Raw genomic sequence first — 24835 nt, 5'->3', positions numbered from 1 at the left:
TACATAATCACATATTTCCTGTAGGTTTTGTTCATCTTTATTTTTTTGTTGTTGGTTTTGCCAGAGTTATTTTGGAGAGCAGGTCTTTGAGTTCTGAAATTCTTTTCTCATCTTGGTTGATTTTTCTGTTAAGACTTGTTATTGTATTCTGAAATTCTTGAAGTGAGTTTTTCAGTTCCCTCAGCTCAGTTTGGTTCTTTCTTAAAATGGCCATTTCATCTTTTATCTCCTATATTACTTAGAATTTTTCAATTGGGCTTTGAGTATGAATGTCAGTGATCTTCATTCCTCTCCATATTCTAAATTCTATTTCTGTCATTTCAGCCCTTTTAGCCAGGTTGCAAATAATTACTGGGGAACTAATGTAGTTGCAGGTAAGAAGACAGGACAGTCTGGCTTGAGTTTCTGGGGTTTTTTGCACTGGTTCTTTCTCATTCCCGTGGACTGATATTTCTTCAGTCTCTGAAGTTGCTGTCTTTTTTTTTTTTTTTTTTTTTTTCTTTTTTTTTTTTTTTTGCTTTTTTTTTTTTTGGATGCCATTGGAGATTTGATTATGGTATAAGGTGGGTTCTGTCGACTGATTTTGTGTCTGGTCTCCCTCTGGATTGTGGAGGAGCCCTGTCTGATTACTGTCTCTATGCCTGTGTTTCTTTCGTTGGGTGTTCTGGGCCATGGGGCTCTCTCATGCAAAAGCCATATCCTTGCCAGGTAAGCCCTAATCTGCTGTTGATGTGCTCCCCGGGAATCACATGGTTGTGCCTGCCTATAGAGTTCAGGCAGAGGCAGGACTGCTGGGCTGGAAGCTGTTGCAGGTATGGCTTGTCTGGCCAGGCCAGGAGTGGATGGATTTGAATTCCCTGACATCTGGGTGTTTCTGGGAAAACAGGAGGCTGTGCCCCTCAACAGATTCAGGCTGAAGTAGGACCACTGGGCTGGAAGCTCTAGCAGGTGCAGTTTGCCTGGCTGCCAGTAGCAGAGGTGGGTGGGGATTCCTGCCCTGCTGTCTAGGTGCTTTCTGGGATATCAGGAGGCTGTGCCATTCAGCTGAGTTCCCACAGAGCACAACTATGGACCAGAACTTGTCTCGAACTCCTTGGCTCAAAGTGATCCCCCCACCTCAGTCTCCTTTAGTGCTGGGATTATAGATGTGAGCTACCATATCCAGCCTGATTTCTCTTTAAGATGTTTATCTCTTCCTTTATTTCCTAGATTTCCTTAGAAGTTTTTTTGTGTTGATTTTCAACCTTGTCTTGGATCTTTGTTGAGCTTCCTTGCAGTCCATGCTTTTAATTCTTTATCTGTCACTTCTGAGTTTCCATTTTCGTTAGGGACCATTGCTGGAGAGTTTGTGTGATCCTTTGGTGGTGTCATTGTATTCAGATTTTTCGTGGTGCTGAATTCTTGTGCTGGTTCCTTCTCATCTGGAGACACTGGCACTTCTAATTTTTGTAATTATTTTTGTGCAGGTAGAATTTTTTTCTTCTTTCTCTGTGATATTATTGCTTTTTTCTTCATTCCCTTTTTCCCACTGACTAGGGGGTGTGACCATAGAGAATGCTGGGTAGGATCTTTTGGCTTTGCTTCTATAACCATAAGCCCCTTGGTTGGCAGGTTTTAAATTGGGCTGTACAGTTCTACCTACCAGCCAGTAGACAGTGCTTATGAGTAAGCGCTAGCTGTGGCCAAAGTGGCCGAGTGTGCACTTGATCCTTGTTTACTGGGAGCTGCTCTCTGTTGCCTCAGGCAGTGGACTGATTCATGGAATAAACAGTGGTTTGTGCTCCGTCCTCAGCCCTGGGGAGGCGTGGGGAAGGGTGGAAGGTGGGCAGAGCTGTACCAAGCAGGTCCACCTACAGGTTCCCCAATGGCAGGCACAAGAACCAAGGCCAAAGGAGAATCCAGTGGGTGCCCACCAAGTGCCCAGAAGCGTGTCCAGGAGTTGAGAAACCTCCTTGACCCCAAGCTCTCTACACATGGATGGGGTGGCCTAAACTCGTAATCCAGGAGAGTGAGTCCTCCAGATGCTTGGAGATATGACTGGGCATGGAGCACAGATAGCCTCCCGTGCACCGGGATCTCTGCACAGGAATGGTAGGGTGGCTTAGGCTGCCGTTCAGATGAGCAAGAGCTCCAAATGCCTGGAGATCTGCCTGGATCTGAAGCAGAGATGGGGACCCCCTGCACCTGGATCTCTGCACAGAAAAGGTGGGGCTGTTCAGACTACCAATCCCAGCAAGCAGGTGCTTTCAATGCCTGGAGATCTGCCTGGGCGTAGAGCAGAGAGGCCCTTCTGCACCACGATATACCCAGGAAGGATGGGGCAGCTCAGGCTGCTGAACCAGGCAAGTGGGTGCCCTGGAGATCTTCCTGAGTATAAAGTGGAGAGGACCCCTGCTGTGCAGGAAGGATGGGGTGATTCAAGCTAGTCCATGCAAGCAGCTGCTCCAAATGCTTGGAGATCTGCCTAAGTGTGAAGCAGAGAGGGCCCTACAGCACCACGATCTATGCACAGAAAGTGTAGGGTGGTTCCGCCTGCTGATCCATGCTCTGAATACCTGGAGATCTGCCTGGGTATAGAGCAGAGAGGGCCCTGCTGCACCACAATCGATGTCCATGAAAGGTATGGTGGCTCAGGCTATTGGTCCAGGCAAGTGGGTGCTCTCAATGCCTGGATTTATGCTTGGAGTGGAATGGAGAGGGCCCCACTGCACCACGATTTTAGGAGAGCATGCTGGGTCACCCAGCAGTGATATACACAGACTGCTTTCAGGTCACCAAGATGGCCCTGGCTGCAAGTCTCATAGTCTGGGAGAAAGTGCAGCTATAGCAGCTCTCCCCCATCTAAGGCCTCCAATGGGGGAGAGCACAGTTCCAGCACTCCAGTTAGCTTCAGGGATTAGGAGCAATAAAGTTCTCTTCCTTGGCCTGGGTTGCTCAGATCCCCAGGTAATACATGTCACAGAGAGGTTCTCTGCCTTTCTTGCATACTGGGGCTTCACTCACTTTTGTCAGCCTGTGTTCTTCTTCCTGGTATCTGGGTATCCTTTATGATTCTACTGGGTTTCTGCTTTCCTTCCTGAATTAAAGCTTGTAGAGTTGATTGCTTTTTTTTTTTTTTTTTTTTTTTTTTTGAGACAAAAATGACCTAGATCACCCTATGACCTAGGCTAGAGTGCTGTGGCATGGTTATGACTCACTGCAGACTCGGCCTCCCAGGTTCAGGTGATTCTCCTGCCTCAGTGTCCAGGGTAGCTGGGACTACAGGTGCACACTACCATGTCTGGCTGATTTTTTTTTTTTTTTTTTTTCAGAGACGGGATTTTACCATGTCATCCAGGCTGGTCTTGAACTCCTAAGTTTAAGCGAAGCAATCCACCCACTTTGGCCTCCCCAGATGGTGGGATTACAGGCTTGAGCTAACATGCCCTACCCACAGTTGATCTTTATACACTATCTTGGTATTTCCAAGTGGCTGAGGCATGCTAAAAGTCTCTAATTCACCATGTTGGGGGGGGGAAAAAGATGCCACATTACCTTTATCATTCACTTTATTTTTCTCTGTCACACATATACATTATACATACTGTTTTCCTAAAATATTTGAGAGTAGTTTGCATACTTCATACTTTTTTTTTTTTTTAAGACAGTTTCACCTTGTTGCCCAGGCTGGAGTACAGTGGCACGATCTTGGCGGACTGCATCATCAGCCTCCCAAGCAGCTGATACTACAGGCGCGTACCCAGGCCCAGCTAATTTTGGTGTTTTTGGTAGAGACAGGGTTTCACCATGTTGGCTAGGCTGGTCTCAAACTCCTAACCTCAGGTGATCCACCCACTTCAGTCTCCCAAAGTGCTGGGATTACAGGTGTGAGCCATTGCACCTCCCCACCCTTTTACCTTTTAATATTTCTGTGTTTCTTAAGAACAAAGGTGTTCTTTTATGTATTAATAACTACAGGAAATTGTCACATTTAGGAAATTGATACAGTAATCTACAGTCTGTATTCCAATTTTGTGATTTACCAGTAATATCCCTTAAAGCATTTACTACCATCTGATACAGGACCTTTAGTTGTCATATTTCTTGCATTTCCTTTAAATTGTAATAGTTCTTCTGCTTTTCTCATAACATTGGCATTTTTTGAAGAATATATTGAATGTTCCTCAGATTAGGTTTTTCCATGTCCTTGAGATTAGATTTCAGTTATGGGTTCCCAGTTCAACTTCTTGTCAGTGATGACGTGTCTTTCCCAGAGTATTGTCACATCCAGAGGCACATGATGTCTCTTTTCCTCATTGGTGATAATAATTTTGAGCTACTCAGTTAAGGGATTGCCCAGTTCTTCATAGTATAGTTACTTATTTTTTTTTTCTTGTAACTAATAAGCAGTCTGTGAGGAAAAACTTTTTGTTTTTTTACTTTTTCCTAATTAATGCCTTTGTAAAAAATTTAAAAATATATAAGTAAGCTAAAGTCAGGGAAAAATTGTCTTATAAACCTAGACATAACCACATTTTGGTGTACATTAGTACATATCTTTTCTTTATGTTATAATAATAATAATAACCAAAAAGGACTATACCTTAAATACTGTTTGGTAAATTGCTTTACTCATTTAGCAGTATGTTTTAAATATTTTTTTCATGTGTCACTAACTATGATATTTTAATGGCTGCATAGTTTTCCATTATGTAGCAGTCCCTTGCCTATAGAATATACTGTGATGTTCAGTTTAGCCTCACATTCCAGGTACAAGAGATCCCTAATGGCTCTCCCCTAAGGCATAGGGAATCTCTTATACCCAAGAACCTCCAACCATGGAATCTTGATGTCTGCCTTACCCCGTTAGCACTGCCATGTTGTTTTTCTTTTCCACTGTTCCATACTAACACACTGTGTTCCTTTTTCTGACCATTCCTAGGTCCACAGTAGCACACTTTTATCATATATTTAAACCTATTTCTGATTCACTTGGGTTGTTTCATGCTTTAACTGCTAATGTTATATCCGGATGTTGATTTGTTTGTTTGTTTTATTGCAAATATATACGATAATGAATTAAGCGAACTTTTATGGGGTAGTCTTTTGAGTAGAGCATCTGGCCAAAATACCTTCATACCCACCAAAAACAAAAGCACAAAATTTTTGGAGCACAGTTTATCTTTTTATTTGGAAATTCTTTTTCTATTACCTGAATTTCTAGTTAACCTATATTCATATTTTGGGTCAAGTATCTTAGGAGATCTCAGTGCTTGTCTATTAGAATTACTTAGCAAATTATCTTGAGTGAACTTACTAGACAGAAGATAAAGCATAACCTCAAAATGCATTATTTTATAATTTTTCTCCCTTTAATATTTAATCATTTGAAAATCTCTCTTCCCCTACACATTGTTTAGTTTTAAGCTGTTTAGGTATATTGGAAATATAAGCTCTCTGTGTAGATGTGGGACAGTTTACAAATGAATCAGCCCATGCTTTCATAATTTAGTGCAAATGTGACAAAGTTATGTCTGGGAGATTTATGTGTAGAGTCTCTTATTGACTGAAGGCAAGACAATTTTAACAATTTTAAGTGAATGAAGTAACTTTCTTTTTAAACTTTTTTTTTTTTTTTGAGACACTCAGACTGGAGTGCAATGGCATAATCTCGGCTCACTGCAACCTCCACCTCACAGATTCAAGCGATTTCTCCTACCTCAGCCTCCCAAGAAGCTGGGATTACAGGTGCTCACCACCATGCCTAGCTAATTTTTTGTATTTTTAGTTGAGATGTGGAAGTAATGTCTGCTGTTTTATGGACGACAATGTACATAGTGATACTCTGTCTCAAAAAATGTAAAAAATTAGCTGGGTGTGGTGACGCACAACTGTAGTCCCAGCTACTCATAAAGCTGAGGTGGTGGGAGGATTGCTCGACCCCAGGAGTTGGAGGCTGCAGTGAGTTAAGATTGTGCCATGTGTTCCAGCATGCATAACATAGCAAGACCCTGTCTCTTAAAAAAAAATGGCTGCTACGATGTTGGTAGCCATGTTGAAAGATTGTGTCATTTACAGCGCTAAGAAAAGTAAATAAAATATTAAAGCATATATTTGGTATATTTAATGTGAACTTTTCTGTGTGCAAAGTATAGAAAGGTCTTTGAGGCACATACTAAAAGAATAAACCCATGTCTCTGTCTTTTAGAACTTATAGTATTTTTATAGTATCATATAAGCCTCTCTGTTATACTTCAACATTATTCAATACTATTGACATGTACATTTTTAAATAGTCATTAAAAGTTTATTTACTTTAAGGTATGCTTTGCTGTATTTTAAAATAAGAAATGGATTTTAATATGACCTTAATTTTCATGAAGTGCGTGAGTGACAATTTATTTAAAAAGCAGAGAAGGCCAGGTGCGATGGCTCACGCCTGTAATCCCAGCACTTTGGGAGGCCAAGGCCACAGATTACCTGAGGTCAGGAGTTCCAGATCAGCCTGGCCAACGTGGTGAAACTCTGTCTCTACTAAAAATTACAAAACAGTAGCTAGGTGTGGTGACTTGTGCCTATAATCCCAGCCACTCAGGAGGCTGAGGCAGGAGAATTTGTTGAACCTGGGAAGTGGAGGTTGTAGTGAGGTGAGATCATGCCATTGCACGCTAGCCTGGGCAACGAGGAAAATTCTGCCTCATTTAAAAAAAAAAAAAAAGGCAGAGAAAAATGTGATTCTTTATTAATATTGTTTCTGGTCTGTATTACCTTTTTTAAAGTAATAATAAAATTTATATTTTGATATATAAAGTAAGTTAAAGATGTAACTCCTTTAACTAATGAAATTAAAATCTTTTTCTTAGCACTAGGGGGCACCCCTGATTTATAAATTCATGTTATACTTAATCTTGCATAGAAAGTGGAGTGAAATGAAATTATTTGAAAACTATTTTATTGCAAACTGGATTATTAAGTTGGTTTTATTGTATAACAGTATAAATATAAGTTGATTCTTCATAATGAAGCTTATAGAATGAGATAGTTTAGGTGGGAGGAAATTAAAGTATTTTTATGCTTTATTCATTTTCACATTGATTTTTTATGTGGGTGCTTTAAATGGTTTTAAAACTTAATGATTTTGAATATATTTCTGTTTTAAAAGTTCCAGCACAGTGTTCTGCTCTTGGCAGGTGCTTAGGCCATATCTGAATAAATGAAGATAAATTCAAGATGTGACTGAAGCCTGCTATCATTAGGAATAATGTTTAAGCATTTCCAAACTAAGAGCATGTTTTGCTACATCTAGGAAACATATCTTAGCCATTCTCATTGTGTTTGCAATTAGGATTTTTAGTGATGCTCAGCAGCAATCACTTGGCAAAGGTATATTTCTAAGGTTTTGTCTTTATTTAAGAGACTGTTGAATTTAAGCTTTACGGGGATTAAGTAAATAGCAATATCTGCATCATCATTGCATTACATTAATAGCATATTTACCATGGCCCAACACTGTTGTAGGTACTTTGCATATATGAACTCATTTCCCTTCACTACAACTCTGTGAAATAGGTATTTCTTATTATCCCTATTTTATAGTTGAGAAAACTGAGTACAGAAAAGTTAAAATTTCCTGGGTTTACACACAGGTAGTGTGGTTCCAAAATTTGTGCTTTTAAATCACCATATCCTATATGGCTCCAGAGAAAAGAAACTTAGCATTGAATTAATTGACATTTAAAACTCAGTTTTTTGTTTTTGTTTTTTGGGTTTTTTTGAGACAGAGTTTCGCTCTTGTTACCCAGGCTGGAGTGCAGTGGCACGATCTTGGCTCACCGTAACCTCCGCCTCCTGGGTTCAAGCAATTCTCCTGCCTCAGCCTCCGGAGTAGCTGGGACTACAGGCTGGCGCCACCATGCCCAGCTAATTTTTGTATTTTTAGTAGAGACAGGGTTTCACCATGTTGACCAGGATGGTCTCGATCTCTTGACCTCGTGATCCACCCACCTCGGCCTCCCAATGTGCTGGGATTATAGGCATGAGCCACCACGCCTGGCCTAAAACTCAGCTTTTAAAGAGAGCATAGAATACCTAATTTATAGACACATACCATTTCACTTATGAAAAATATCATAGATCTTTAAAGTTGAAAAGAGATCCTAAAGTTTATTTACCTCTACCATTTTACAGAGAGGAAGAAATTTTGTCCTAGAGAGGTAAAGTTACCTACTCCGTTTATATGGGAGGTTATTTTCAAAAAGATATTAGAACTTCAAGTAAGTACTGTGACTTCCAGTAAAGTGGAAAGAAATACTGTATTGTGGAAAGAATATTTGACTAGAATTTTGATGGCTTAAATCTTGTTCTTGGCTCCTTATTTACCATCCTGTGTCCACAGAGGCTCTGTGTTTCTTTGTGTTATATAGGTCTGACATATCTTACCTGATTAGTGTTATTGGTAGTTGTGTAAATCAACATAATGTATTAATGATATTCAATAAACTTTAAAGTCCTATACAAGTAAACATAGTGTGTATCATGTTACAATAAAGCCGCAATATCTGTGGGTTCTATATCTATGGATTCAAACAACTCTGAGTTGAAAATATTTGGGGCATAAAAAAGGGTGGTTGCATCTGTACTGAACATATACAGACTTTTCCTTGCCATAATTCCCTAAACGATACAGCATAACAACTATTCACTTAGCATTGACATTATAGTGTTATGAGTAATCTGTAGATGATTTAAAGTATACAAGAGGATGTGTACAGGTGATATGCAAATACTGCACCATTATATAAGGGCCTTAAGCATCTGTGGATTTTGGTGTCTATAGTGGATCCTGGAACAAATTCCCCATGGGCACTGAGAGATGACTATATTTTTATGACATGTATTCCGTAATATTTTAAGTATTTGTGATACCTTGGTAATCTAGATCACTAGCTGTGATAAGCTTATTCAGTACTGTTGATTTACGGGTGTCATTTGGATCACTAAAAATTTATTGTGTTGTGGTATGAGTTCCTTTGCCATGTGTTGTTTTACACATTTTATTTACTTAAAACTAAGAAATTTGTGCATTTGATTTTTTTCCCTCACAATACCCAGTTAGCAAAAAGTTATGCTTTTGCTTTGCTTATGAAGACCATAACAATAACATCTATTTTGAATACTGCTTGTTTGGTGTTTCTGATTGTTTGAAAATAGCATACAAGATTGTCCTCAATCTGGATTTAGTGGCTTAGCTAAAATAATAAAGAGTTTAGTGAAGTTGAAGTATTTTGTTTCTTGGCATGGTGGTAGGCATGGAGTTGTTTTCTTAAACTTTGAGGAAGACATATGCTTAACTTTTTTATTTTTTACAGGAATAATGTATTTGTGGCCTTGGACATGAGGCAATCAGTCCTCTGTTGCTGTTAACATAAGGTCAGGGACTGATGAGGAAAGCATGGACCTAATGAACGGGCAGGCAAGCAACGTCAATATTGCAGCTACTGCTTCTGAGGTAAGACATTTAAGGAGCTTAGTTATAAAGTTTCTTACCTGACTTTCTAATTTTTCAAGCATTATGTTTGTTCGTATACTTAAATCAGAAGTGCAACACATATTTTAACTTTTACTTTAGTGATTCATGTGTTTGCTCTGCACCATACTCAATCCTTATCTACTTAACTTGAAAAACAATGATAAATAGTGGTAACTCATAAAACTCTTTAGTTTTAAAAGAAACATAGAATTTCTTTTTAGAGTGTTTTTACATTACATCATATTTTGCTTTTGGTTTTGTTTTGATATGGAGTCTTGATCTGTCTCCAGGCGCCAGGCCGGAGTGCAGTGGTGCGATCTCAGCTCACTGCAAGCTCTGCCTCCTGTGTTCAAGCAATTCTCCTGCCTCAGCCTCCTGAGTAGCTGGGACTACAGGTGCACGCCACCACACCCAGCTAATTTTTGTATTTTTAGTAGAGATGGGGTTTCACCATGTTGGCCAGGATGGTCTCGATCTGTTGATCTCGTGATCTGCCCACCTCAGCCTCCCAAAGTGCTGGAATTACAGGCATGAGCCACTGCGCCCGGCCTCTACATCACATCATATTTGAGGGCAATAATGCAAGTAAGGCAAAGAAAGATTCTTGTAGTTCGTATCACTAAATTTTGGACACCATTCAGATCACTTGATTCCATGTATATTAGAGGAAACCAAAGAACTGTTAGGCTGGAATATTGGAAGGGCTTATTCTACTGAATAAGCTAAATGCTTATTATGCTAAACTTAAATAATAAATGCTAAACTTAAATGTAGTTTAGCATTTAAGATGGAGATGTGAAGACTGAACTAGGTGCTCACCCCTCTAGTTAATATATTATGATAGTATTTTTGCCCAAACTTTTTTCTTTTTTTCCTTTGTTTATAAATCTAGGGAACTTGCCTGCTTTCCTTAATAAGTTTAACATCTAGCTTCTATATTTCCTCTTTAATTTTATGTTAGTATATTGGATGAGAATGTTTATAACCCTTTAACACCTTGATCTCAAAGTTCCTTAATAGCCTCAACTCCATTTTGTTCCAGCCAATTACTTAGGCCTTAATATCACTGAAAATATTCTAAGTCCATGTTTTCAATTGTTTTTCTTATGTAGATGATTTCTTTATTTTTATCTCTAGCCCTGGCATCCTTCTTGAATTTTATTAAGCATTTTTGATGGACCAGACATTGGTAATATCCACAAAATCAAGTTTCTTATTACTATTCTGCTCCACAACCATAAAGAAAATAGTCCAAGCCTTTTCTCTAACTTAACATTAATAACATGACATTTCCATAGTCATCTAAGTTTAAATCTTCAGAGGTGGGTGTGTGTGTGTTTTGAGAGAGTTTCGCTCTTGTCACCTAGACTACAGTGCAGTGATGTGATCTCAGCCCACTGCAACCTCTACCTCCCGGGTTCGAGCGATTCTCCTGCCTCAGCCTCCCAAGTAGCTGGGATTACAGGCGCTCGCCACCACGCCCAGCTAATTTTTGTATTTTTAGTAGAGATGGGGTTTCACCATGTTGACCAGGCTGGTTTCAATCTCCTGACCTCAGGTGAGCTGCCTGCGTCGGCCTTCCAAAATGCTGGGATTATAGATGTGAGCCATTGCGCTCGACCGATGTGTTGTTAATTAACTTCATTTTGCCCACCACAACTGTTGTCTCATCATAGCAGAGAGAGTCCGCTAGCAAGACAGAAGTTACAATTTTATGTAATGTGATCATGGAAATGACATCTCATCCCCTTTTCCGTATTCTACTGGTTAGAAAAGAAACAAGTCACAGGTCCTGCCCACACTCAAGGGGAGAGAATCACACAGGGGTGAGAATACCAATAGATGGAGATCTTTAGCAGCTATCTTAGAGCCTGTCCACTGTGCTTTATCTCTGGGATCCAGTGCTTTTCTCCTTATTTCTATTACTATACTACCATCTTAGTTTGGTCATTTATTATTTCTTGTCTAGATTAGTACCATGGCCTTTTAGTCTGGCTGTTGTACTTGTATTCTTTGTTGTTTCTGATCCTTTTCTGAAATTTAGGATTAGTATTCTTAAAATGCAACTCTTAAACTTTATCTTTTCCCAAAACTGTCTGTGGTTCCTCATTGCCTACTAATTAAATTCAAATGCCCCCTTGGCCTTTCATTCAAGACTTTCTTCAAAACGGCTCCAGATATTTGGATTTAACCCCTACTGATCCTCTACTTGAAACTTACATTCTTACAAGAGTATAATACATATAATACATTTGCTGGTGTTTGTATGAACCATTACATTTTCCTTATTCTGTCTTAACTTTGCCTAGACCAGTTTTTCTAGCTGGAATTTTTCTTCCCATTCTAGTGTCCCCTCCCCATCACTGCACACACACAAAATTTGTCTTTCAAACATATTTCAAATGCTGTGCTTTTAATAAACCTTCCTCTAATCCCTTAAACAGATGGGAGCTTTCCTATTTTTAAAACTATCACTTAGAAAAACCTCTTTCTATAATTTTTTTCTATAAATTTATACATTGCTTTTTTTAATATTTATAACCATAGGATTATGTTTATATATGTTTGTAATATGTGTTTGTTTTCTTCATGTATTTATAACCATATTTCTTGAATGTGTTATATGTATGTATGTGTATGGTATATTTTTAACTATATATCCGGAAATACCTGTTCTAGTATCATAGGAGGCAGAATACAAATATTTGTCAAATAAAAGATCATTTCACTTGTACGAACAATTGTGTTCACTTTTCTAAAAGTGAATGAATTACATCAGGCTTCAGAGTGTAGTATATTAGCAGATGTAAAGTAAGAATGAAAAAGTCCGCCCTTTAAATTGTCCGCTTATTGTAGCAAGAAAAATAAAATTTAAAATCTACATTTTCCACCTTCTCTTAAAATACAGATCTAGTAAATTCAAGTACAAATTTCTTATAAAAATGATAAGCTTACAGAATGGATAAAATACTTCATCTGGGTTGACTGACTTCTCTTTTCTCAGTACCTTTTATATTTAACTTGTGTTTGAAGTTTCTGTCAGTAGGAGAATTACAGTGAACTTGTTTTCAGACATTTAGAAGTATCAGTAGTTTTTGAGTCATGCCTTGAATGAATTACTGCCATTCTCTTAGTGGACATTATTGCTTAGTGTCTCATTACCAATTTATTACTAGTATTAGGAAAGCACTTCAAAATGCACACTAGTAATTTTTTAAGCCTCTAGTGGCTAAGAAGGAAAAAAGAAGTGTTTATTCTTTTTGATAAGCAATAAAATAGTCATGATAATTTACTAACTTGTCTTGAATGAGTTTAAAACTTGGAGAAAATTACTGATTTATATTTATGATTCATGTATTCACCTGACAGAATGCATCTAGTTATTTGGACAGCTATTGGATTAGTGTATACTGCTTAACTGATGTCTATTTCAGTACTTAACATTATGAATAAAATTTTGTATTAGTTTTGGGACATAAAATAATGTTGTTGACACACTATAAACTAGTCATAGTTACAGAGATTAAACACATGAAATAAGACACTTGAGGGACCTTAGGTTTCTGCTTGGATTCATTCACTGGAATTCAGATTTCTGCTCAAATTTCTAAAGAGCTTAGAATTCATCATTCCTGTCGTCACAATAGGAAAAAAGCTAAATAAACTGAAAATCAATAACTCCTCTTAGCTCTATCAGAGAATTGGTATCACAGAAGCAAACTAATAGGGATGCCCTGCAACCTGGAGAGACAGGCAAATAGAGAATCACCGCTTATGGGAGCAGAAGTAAGTGGAGCCACATAAACCCTAATTGATGAACTGCTGGAGACTGAACTAGCTTGGGAGTTAAAAACTCCTGGGGGCCGTCTTAGGTTCTTCTCACCCTCTACTTTTGTGATTTTTGTTATCTCTAGGTTGCCAACCAGCTTCTCACAGTAAAGACAGAGAAAAATTCCCTTCTGCTTCTAGCAGGGGGAGAAATAGCCATTTTGAAATACACCCAGATAGAAAGTAACCGTATTGAAATATACCCAGAGCATTCTGTTCTCCACCTGCCCTCAACGGAAGCTACTTCACCAGAGCTTAACCTACTTGGGAGAGGAAAAATCTTCAATTTTCCTGTTTCACCTAAGCAGAGTGAGGGGGGCAGAGAAGCATTTGTGAAGGTCACAGACTGAAACCTAATCATAGGAGTGTGGGACACTCTCCCCCATTACCCCCTCAAACACACACACACACACACACACACACACACACACACTCTCTCTCTCTCTCTCTCTCTCTCTCTCTCTCTCTCTCTTACTTCTCTACCTTCCCACACAACATCAGCAGGGCTCCACCACCACCACCTCATACCTACACCCTTACCTTACCCCACCCTACCAGCACCCCTCAAACACACACACACACACACACACACACACACACACACACACACACACACACACACACACACACACACACCTTTCTACCTTACCCCACCATATCAGCCGGGTTCCTGTAGAATATTAACATTTTATCTGAAAGAACTGCAAGGCTCAGATTGTGAGAAGGGATTTCTAGGGAAACCCAAAGACAACAGAAGATCAAAAAAAAAAAAAAAAAAAAAAAAGGATATTAGAGGAAATTGAAGACTCAGACACCTGTAACAACACCAAATTATAAGCACAGCATAATGCCTAGCATGATAAACATAAAACCTTACAGTAAAGGCCTATTCAACCCCAGTTCCTACTACCCAATATAGAGTTTCTAGCTTTCAACAGAAAATTACAAGCCATGCTGAAAGGCAAGGAAAAAACACAGTTTGAAGAGATAAATCAACCAACAGGACCACACTGATATGGCAGGGATTTCACAATTATCAGACTGGCAGTTAAAATAACTGCCATTAATATGCCAAAGGCTCTAATGAAAAAAAAAAAAGCGGACAATGTGAGAACAAATGGTTAATATAAGTAGGGATATTGAAACTCTTAAGAATCAAAAAGAAATGCTAGGATTCAAAAGCACTGTGACAAAAATGAAGACTGCCTTTGGGGAGCTAATCACTAGACTGGTGACCAACAGACAGCTAAGGAAAGAATCAGTGAGCTGGAAGATATGTCAGTAAAACTTCCCAAACTGAAATGCAAAGAGAAAATAGAATGGAAAAGAGAAACAGAATAGCCCAGGACTGTGGGACAAAAGGTGTAACATGTGCATAATGGGAACACCAGAAGGACAGAAAGAAGCAGAAAAAATATTTGAAGTAATAATATTTGAGAATTTTTCAAAATTAATAACAGGTCCCTTTCTTTGTAATGATCATGGTTCAATACTTGGTAAGTAGCTGCTACTAAAAGGGGTGGAAAACAAAAATGAGGCATATTGACAGGAGCTCAAAACTGATGTATATAATAGCTGGTGGGTTGATCTGTGTTTACTGTGCTAATTGAAACGTTGGTTAATTTTTTTGCCGTTATCTGTAGCCTCATATCCTACCACCATTTAATAGAGCCTGATCTAAATATTCTTATATTGATGTTCCCCTGAATTTAGCCAACTGATATAGAATATATTATTATGTCGTGGAGGTGAAGTGGAAAATTTTAACAGTAATAAGATTTTCGAGGTCAAAATTCACCTTTCATTCTTCATATAGCCACAGCATATTCAAACTTAAAACTAATTTTTAAGCAGAGAAAAACTTAAATTTGTAATATGATAGAAAGAATAGTATTAATTGTACTATCACAGACAGATCACTTAACTACGAATGGATCATATATAACTCTTTAATTAACAGCATTCTGAGCATTTTCTGATAAGTTATAAAGGTAATTTGTCTTTTGCTTAATAAAAATTAGTTTAAAAATTTTTAAATTGTTGTAAAGACTTCTCCCCTGACTTCCTTTTACCTTATTTGAGAATCATTGAATTAGTTAAAATCATTTATTTCTATAGGAAATGATAGACTGTCAGGATGAGGAAACAGAAGAGACACAAGAAAATGACTCATTTAGAACCTAAAAATTTACTGTTTTTTTTTTGGGGGGGATGGAGTTTCGCTCTTGTTACCCAGGCTGGAGTGCAATGGCGCGATCTCGGCTCACCGCAACCTCCGCCTCCTGGGTTCAGGCAATTCTCCTGCCTCAGCCTCCAGAGTAGCTGGGATTACAGTCACATGCCACCATGCCCAGCTAATTTTTTTTTTTATATTTTTAGTAGAGACGGGGTTTCACCATGTTGACCAGGATGGTCTCGATCTTTTGACCTTGTGATCTACCCGCCTCGGCCTCCCAAAGTAGAACCTAAAAATTTAAAGCCACAGTTTTAGATTTCAAGTTGTCTGACCCTTTATCTGATACTCTAAGAACTAAGCAGTATGTTCTGCTCAACTTTTCTGCAGCATTTGTTTGTTTTCTCAGTTTTTAAGGCCAGTCTAGTTTGTGTCACTTGACTGTGAGACAGTATTTAAAAGGCTACATTTTCTTTCACTTTAACAGAAAAGTAGCAGCTCTGAATCCTTAAGTGACAAAGGTTCTGAATTGAAGAAAAGCTTTGATGCTGTGGTATTCGATGTTCTTAAGGTTACGCCAGAAGAATATGCGGTAAGCCTCCTATCTCTGCCTTCTCCAGTTTTGCACATGATTTACATGTTAGTACTATTGAGTTAGAATTTGTAGGTCCAGCAAAAGAGATGGCTTTTAAGAAGCTATATGAGAATTATTGGGGAAAATAGTACAACTATGGGGCAATCAGAGGGATAAAGTGGGAAAAGTAGGAAAAGCTGTACATTTTTTTTTTAGGGCAGCTTTATAAGTTACACTGAATTGGGTAAGTAACAGTGTGTGATTACCATTATGGTAATTGCTTTCATCCCTCTATACCGTTTCTCTAAGCCAACTGTATTTTATTGACATATCTAAGAAACACTCACTGTTCTTTAATTAAACAATTGAAACATGAAATGTGAAGGTGTTATTGCAACATCATGAAAGGTATCTAGAAAAACATTTCTTAACTAATATAAATATATTTGTTTTCTCATTCTCCTTTAATTTGTTAGCAGAATATAATGATTTCCCAATGTTAAACCACTCCTGCATTCCAGAGATAAACCATGCTTGGTCATAGCGTATTATTTCCTTGATATTGTTGAATTTTGTTGTATATCTATAGCCATAAGTGGGATAGGTCCATGACATATAAAGCTCTGAGATATAATGTGTTGGCTTTAGTGTAGTTTCATTATTTATTTATAAGTTAGGAAGAAAAGCTTTTTAGTAATAATTCGATTTTATACCGCTGAGGAGCTGTAATTTAATCATCATAACAAGAACACTGCTGCATGAATTAATAAATATGGTTTTATTTTTTGATTATAATTTAATGTGTCCAATTTCTAAAATTATTTATATTTTTTAACTTTACACAATTTATCTTCCAAGAAAATACAAATAGACATTAGATAATTAGAAATAATTTTATTTAATGGTACAGGGGCTACATGTTGTTTTCTATAAGCCCTTATAAAATTGAATATTCAGTAAGAATTTTAGTATAGAATATAATTTTAATTTAGGTTACATGTCTTGGTATAGCATTCCAAAGAAGAAATTGTCATTTTTACTTTTTATTTCAGGGTCAGATAACATTAATGGATGTTCCAGTATTTAAAGCTATTCAACCAGATGTAAGTAGTTTTGAGAATGTTCCTTATTTTTAAGTATAGAAAACGATCAATCTCAAATTAAGATGTTTTAGAAATGTTAAATTATACTTCATGTTAATTTTAAAATGTTTGAAACTTGTATTATAACTTATCTACATATTATTTGAGCCTCAGAAACCCATGTGGCATTCTTAGCAATACATCATTGAGTCATAAATGGGACTATACTTGACCCTTGAACAAAGCAGAGGTTAGTAGCACTGACCCTTGCTCGGTGACAACTCGGTCTATGACTTTTGCTTCCCCACAAACTTAACTACAAATAGCCTGCTGTTGACCAAAAGCCTTACTGGTAACATAAACAATTAACTAACACATATTTTGTATGTTATATATATTGTATACTGGGTTCTTACAATGAATTAGAGAGAAAATGTTACTAAGAAAATCATAAGAAAGAGAAAATATATTTACTATTCATTAAGTGGAAGTGGATCATCATAAAGGTCTTTGCCCTCATTATCCTCCCAAGGAGTAGGCTGAGAAAGAATAGATTTGTTCTGCTATCTCAGGAGTGGTAGAGGTGGAAGAAAATCTGTGTATAAGTAGACCCATGTATTATTTACAGGTTAGCTGTATTTGAATCATTTTGGTTGATTTGGCTTCATTACTTACTGGAGGAAATAGACTTAGGGAAGTTGAATGATTTACCTATTGCTTTGAAGCTTTTTTAATGGGAAGATGGAAATTTGAAACTGGATTTCACCACTAACTCTAGTAATCGTTTCCCTTATATCTTTATTTTATGACTTAATATGATTGTCTGACATTTTGGAGAGAAGAGAAAAGATAAACACATCATTTGTTTTTAACAAAAACAAAAGGACTAACATTATGCATCTATTCACTGTAAGCATGTAGTTTGTGTGTGTATAGTTTTCCTATCATTTTCACATTCTGAGTATGATGGTATCTCTGTTTTACTGATGAGGAAACAGAGTGATAGTTGTCTTTGGTACACAACTAAGTGGTGGAACTGGGTTTCAGACTCTAAAATCTGATTCTTTTTTTTCTTAACCTCTTATGCAGTAAGAACATCAATGTGATTTTGTATCCTAAAACAAAGTCATTGATAATCCTGAAATTCAATACTATAAAATAGATACTGTTTTAGTTCTTTTGGGAACAAAATATAGTGTATTCATTATGGTGTATATACAAGTCTATAATGGCCCTGAACACTATAATGACTATGAGTTTCCATGTATGTCCTATGTGATTTAGGCCGTATTAGTCCTGTGATTTTGAAGTAAGTTATTTACTGTTTTAGTATCTCCAGTTCAGTTCCTATAAATGACGGGATAGGAAATGATCTCTTAGTCCCCATCATTTCCACAATTCTGTGTTTTCCTAACTTTTCCCCCATACCACAGAGGGCTCTTTAAATAGAACCATTGGATTAGTGGTAAAAGAAGAACAATGTATTCTGTAAATGAACAAATAGAAAATGACTTTTGTATTTAAATTGCAAAAAAGAAAACCCAGAAATATTTATTTCCTCACCTCTCTGAAAAAAAAAATTTTAATGAAATTCTTTATGCAAATTACATTTTTTGGCCTGAAATTCACCTGTCTTCTCCTTAGACATATTTTTTCCTTTTGAATGAACTGCAACAATTGTATTGCTGCTTTATATGAGATCACTACTGTCCAGCATATTATAAGGTAAAAGGAAAGATGAAATTGAATTTAATGATTTTATTTAACCTGCTACATACAAAATATTATTTCAACTTGTAATCAGTGTAAACAATTAGTGAGATATCTTACATTCTTTTTTCTCTGCTAAGCCTTCAAATCCAACATATACAACAATTACAGTACATCTTTATTTGAAGTAGCTATATTTCAAGTGCTTAGTAGCTACTGGTGGCTAGGAGCTTGGATATTGAAGATCTAGATAATACTACTTGAAGACATAGAATTCACATCTATGGGAATTTTTTATTCCCTTGGGACTTCTGACCAAAGTACTTTGTGAAACTTAAAAATGAACCTTAAAATTCCCTTGGCGTTTACTCCACTTATCTTATCCCATTGATTTTTTTAACCCCTTAAGTACCTTATCTATCCAGTCTGCCTCTACTCCCAGCACCCCAATGTAAGATGCCGTCTTCTCTTAATTATTGCAGTGACCTCTTACTCGATCTACCTGCATTTACTCTGACCCCTCTAAATGCTTTTTTAGATTACCAGTAGCCATGATAATCTTTTCAGCATATAAATCTGTTCATGTGATTGCTCTGCTTAAAACACCTCATTGGCTTCCTGTTGCTCTGACGATACAGAACCATCTTAATGTGGCTTGTAGACCTGTTCGCAGGTCTACCTTCTACCTTTTTCTACCTTCTGCAATCCCATCTTACATCTTTCCTATCTCTTTCTTGTCTAATATATGCAAGCCTTCCTTTAGCCCCTCTCACCACTGAGCCTGTGCACATCCTGATTAACTCCCACCCATCTTTCAGTTCTCAGCTCTAGTTTGACTTTCTAAGGCAAGGGTTTTTTTTTTTATCTTTCTATCTTTTTCACTGGACTTGTCAATTGGAGTTTAACATTTGTGTTGTGATTCAACAAATACTTACTGAATGCCTACTGTATGCCTATTATATGTGATTTTTTAGATCTAGTTTAGTTGCTGAATGAAGGTACAGCAGTGAGTAAACACTAAAATTCCTGCCTTCCTGGATCTGATATTTGAGTGAGGTGAGCTAGACTGTGTCATGAAAAACATAAAGCACAGAGAAGAGAATAGGAAATGAGAGGGTAGTGGATGAAACCTTAGATAGGATGATTAGGAAGACCTTACTAAGAAGATGACATCTGAGTTAAGACCTAAAGGAGGTGAGAGAGCAAGCCATGTGGGTGTTGGGGAAAATAGTGTTCCAGGCAAAGGGAAAGCCAGGGCAAAGGCCAGTGAGCTACAGTGAGTGAGCAAAGGAGGAAATGTACTAGAAGATGAGAGGTAGGGTGAGGGCTAGATGGTGTGGGGCCCTGAGCATCATTGTGAAAAAGATGGGAAGCCGTGAGAGGGTTGTGAGCAGAGAAGTGACATTTTCTGCGTTAGGTTTTAAGTAGCTCTTTCTTTTTCTTTCTTGCTTGCCTGCCTGCCTGCCTGCCTGTCTGCCTGCCTTCCTCCCTCCCTCCCTCCCTCCATCCCTCTTGCTTCCCTCCCTCCCTCCCTTTCTCCTTCCTTCCTTTCCTTCCATCTTTCATCCTGTCCTGTCCTGTACTCCCTCCCTCCCTCCCTCCCTCCCTCTCTCCCTCTCCCTCCCTCCCTCCCTGACCTTCTCTCTTTCTTTCTTTCTCTTTCTCTCTTTTCCTTTCTTTCTTTCTTTCACAATCTTGCTTTGTCACCCAGGCTGGAATGCTGCAGTGGTGTGATCTCAGCTCACTCCAACTTCCACCTCCCGGGTTCGAGGGATTCTCCTACCTCAGCCTCCCTAGTCCCTAGGACTACAGGCGCGTGCCACCACACCCAGCTAATTTTTGTATTTTTAGTAGAGACAGGGTTTCACCATGTTGGCCAGGCTGGTCTCAAACTCCTGGCCTCAAGTGATCCGCCCATCTCGGCCTCTCTCAAAATGCTGGCATTACAGGCGTAAGCCACTGCACCTGGCCTTAAATAGCTCTTTCAGACTGCTGATTAGGGTATGTGGCAAAGTAAGCATAGGGCAAGAAGACATGGGGTACCAAGAACTGAATCAAGGAGACCAGGTGAAAGATGAAGGTGGCTTAGATCAGGGTGGGAATGGAAGAGATAATGAGAAGTTGCCAGACATTGTATGTGAAATAAGAGTCAAGTATGACACCAAGGTTTTTGGCCTGAAGCCAGATGCATGTAGTTGATACTCTCTGGGATGAAAAATTATTATTGTCCTCTACAAGCCCTAGGGGTGCTATTCATTTAAAATATAATGTATAATGCACGCTTGTGGAGAAAGGCTAGAGGAACAGATTTTGAGGCAAGAGCAAGAGTTTGGCTTTGGACATATTTACTTTAACATGCCTGTTAGACAGCCAAGGAGAAAGTTGAGTTAAGGAATATATACTGGCATATGTTTCCAGTCCAGTCTAGAAATACAAGTTTGGAAGATGTCAGTGTAGAGGTAGTATTTAAAAGCGTGGGTGAGATTTTCAAGAGAGTGAATGGGGTACTTGATTTGATTGCCTCTCCACTAGATTTTAAGCTATGTCAGGGCTTCCTGTTGCTCTGAGGGTAAGGAACCATCTTAATGTGGTTTGTAGATCTCTTCACAGTTTTACGTTTTCTACCTTCTGCAACCTCAATTTTTGCTTACTGTTTTATCTGACTGGCACACAGTGGAAGCTCAACATTTAGAATGAGAGAATGAACATAGTGTTTAGTAAATGTTTGCCCAGTGAGAGAATTTTTTAAAACTTGACAGCAGTAACTATTGGAAGAAATGTAGCACCAAAATACTTTTAGGTGTTTTTTGGAGACAGGGTCTGACTCTGTTCCCCAGCTTGTAGTGCAGTAGTGCAATGACAAGTCACTGCAGCCTGGACTTCCCAGGCCCAAGCAATCCTCCCACCTCAGCCTCCCCAAGTAGCTGGGACCATACGAATGTGCCACCATGCCTGGTTAATTTTTTATTTTATTTTTTTAGAGATAGGGTCTTGTTATGCTGCCCAGGCTGGTCTCAAACTCCAAGGCTCAAGTGATTCTCCTGCCATGGCCTCCCCAGATGCTGGGATTACAGGTGTGAGCCACTGCACTGAGCCAAATTATTCTTTTTTTTTTTTTTTTTTTTTTCTGAGACAGAGTCTCGCTTAGACACCCAGGCTAGAGTGCAGTCGCGCAATCTCGGCTCGCTGCAACCTCTGCCTCCTGGGTTCAAGCAGTTCTCCTGTATCAGCCTCCTGAGTAGCTGGGACTACAGGCACCCGCCACCACGCCTGGCTAATTTTTGTGTTTTTGATAGAGACAGGGTTTCACCATATTGGCTGGGCTGGCCTCAAACTCCTGACTCTGTGATCCACCCACCTTGGCTTCCCAAAATGCTGTGTTTACAGGCGTGAGCCACTGTGCCTGGCACAAAATATTCTTAATGTATTAGTCTTATGTAATCACTAAGAATGTATTAAATCTGGCCAGCATAAAAAGGCCTTTGTTATCTGGCAGAAAAATGTTTTTTAAAATTTAGTACCATATGTTAAAGACATAACAAAGCATAGTAAATAATAAGGTAAACCCCTGTGTACCTAACCAATACTGATAAAGCCCTTCTGCATTCTCCCACCAAGGTAATCACCATCCAGTATTGTCTATATCATTCCTGTCTGTTTAGTTATATTTTTTCTTTAAGTATAGCTATCTCTTAACACATGCTTTTGCAGTTTTAATTTTTTATGTAAATGGCATTCTATTGTTTTTGTCTTTTTAGTCTGCTTTTGATGTTCAACATTGTTGACTAGCATCTATGTTTCTGTAAAAATTTTAGTACATTAATCACTGGATTATAGAGCATGAACATCTTTAAATTTATCAACTACTGTTAATTTGTTTTCCAAAATGATCGTACAGATACTATGATGTCTTGCTACTGATAACTTAAAAATAGATTACTTAACCCATGATGTCAGCCAGTTTAGTGTATTAATCTTTATTAACATAAAATGATATCTTGTCTCTTTATATAGTATATATTAGAATATTACCGTCATTGGAGAATAAAGGAATTTTTATTATTAAATCAAAATTGAAACTCAGATATTATGAAAAGATAGTGGTTATAATTGAGTCTGTAACCAGTAAATTAATTTTATGTTTCTGTCCATTATATCAGTATTCAGGTCTACATTTCACATATAATTGTATATGAAATTTTATTAAAACTGTACATATACTTTAAAAAACTGTTTAAAAGCTCTTCAGCATATTTTGTTGTTGTTTTTTGAGACAGAGTCTTGCTGTATTGCCTAGGCTGGAGTGCAGTGGCAGGATCACAGCCCACTGTATCCTTGATCTCCTGGGCTCAAGCAGCTTTTCCCACCTCAGCCTGCCAAGTAACTAAAACTACAGGCATGCACCACTACACCTGGCTAATTTTTTAAATTTATTTTTATTTTTTATAGAGACAAGGTCTTTCAGTGTTGCCCAGGCTGGTCTTGAACACCTGGGCTCAAGCGATCCCCCCCGCCTTAGCTTCCCAAAGTGCTGGGATTACAGGCATCAGTCACTGTGCCCAGCCCAGTAGTTTTTTTTTTTGAGACGGAGTTTCACTCATGTTACCCAGGCTGGAGTGCAATGGCGCGATCTCGGCTCACCGCAACCTCCGCCTCCTGGGTTCAGGCAATTCTCCTGCCTCAGCCTCCTGAGTAGCTGGGATTACAGGCACGCACCACCATGCCCAGCTAATTTTTTTGTATTTTTAGTAGAGATGGGGTTTCACCATGTTGACCAGGATGGTCTCGATCTCTTGACCTCGTGATCCACCCGCCTCGGCCTCCCAAAGTGCTGGGATTACAGGCTTGAGCCACCGCGCCCGGCCTCAGCCCAGTAGTTTTAATAGGTGATAAAGGTTGAGGGGCTGTCACAAGTGAATCATGTACAGACTGGAGTCTGTCATCCCCTTTCGAGACTATAAATTCCATGTGGGTGGGAATCTTTGTCTGTTCTGTTCATTGACGTGTCTCTAGTACCTTAGAATAATACCTTCTCACCTATTTACTATTAGAGATTGATAAAGGACCATTTCAAAATTCCATAATGTATAGCTTGCAGGCATATGATCTCCCATTGTTTATCATTTTGGAGTCATTTTTGCAAAAGTCTGTTATCCACCCAATGTGACTTTTATAATGGCGCCATTTTTACAGAAAGTTTTTTTCTTCCCATAATTTAGACTGTATTTTCAGGTTTCTTCCCTAGTATGAATTTTCCATTGCTGAGTAGGACAGAAGTTTTACCAAAGGATTTGTGGTTTCGTTAATTTCTAGTATGATTTCTGGTATGTAGTCAAAGCTCAGCACTTAAAGTTTTTCCACATTTCTTATATACATAGTTCTCCTCAGTATGATTTCTCTTTTGATCATTAAGGTTTGTTTTTTCTTTTTTCTCTTTTCTTGAGACACAATCTTACCCTGTCACCCAGGCTGGAGGGCAGTTACTTGATCTTGGCTCACTGCAACCTCTGCCTCCTGTATTCAAGTGATTCTTGTGCTTCAGCCTCCAGAGTGGCTGGAACTACGGGTGCACGCCACCACACCCAGCTAATTTTTGTACTTTTTGGTAGAGGCAGGGTTTCACCATGTTGGCCAGGCCGGTCTTGAACTCCTGACCTCAAGTGATCTGCCTGCCTTGGCCTCTCAGAGTGCTGGGGATAGGTGTGAGCCACCACACTCGGCTTAGATCATGAAGGTTTGTTTTCTTTTAGAAGGCTCTTACACATTTATTTATAGGGCTTCTTTCCAGTATGAGTTCTTTCATGTTGAAGAAGCATTGACTGTATTCTGAAGGTTTTTCTATGTTATTACATTTATAGCATTTTTCGTTTCGATTTTTGTCTATTATAAATTGTCTGATGTTCTGTAAAGCTTGTATTTCTTCAGAAGGCATTGCTACACTGATTATACTAATAGAGTTT

At 38.3% G+C, this 24835-nt stretch overlaps 1 protein-coding gene across 6 annotated transcripts in view; it reads left to right on the top strand.

The window, feature by feature from the left end:
• RALGPS2 (Ral GEF with PH domain and SH3 binding motif 2) overlaps positions 1-24835 on the top strand; it is a 189175-nt gene that overhangs the window by 37601 nt on the left and 126739 nt on the right. For 4 of the 6 annotated variants that reach the window (XM_032291287.1, XM_032291292.1, XM_032291289.1 and 1 more), the window contains exons 2-4: positions 9348-9487; positions 15997-16101; positions 17136-17186. In XM_032291287.1, the coding sequence (XP_032147178.1) occupies positions 9431-9487; positions 15997-16101; positions 17136-17186 (213 nt within the window). In that variant the 5' untranslated portion in view covers positions 9348-9430. Of the gene's footprint in view, positions 1-722; positions 813-7960; positions 8253-9347; positions 9488-15996; positions 16102-17135; positions 17187-24835 lie in introns of those variants that run through there. The other 2 variants (XM_032291291.1, XM_032291290.1) reach the window with 2 other exon arrangements.

This window comes from Sapajus apella, unplaced genomic scaffold (assembly GCF_009761245.1).
Source record: "Sapajus apella isolate SASKATOON/1434 unplaced genomic scaffold, GSC_monkey_1.0 scaffold25, whole genome shotgun sequence".
Taxonomy (NCBI): domain Eukaryota; kingdom Metazoa; phylum Chordata; class Mammalia; order Primates; family Cebidae; genus Sapajus; species Sapajus apella.
This window is presented reverse-complemented; position numbering and strand designations above follow the sequence as displayed.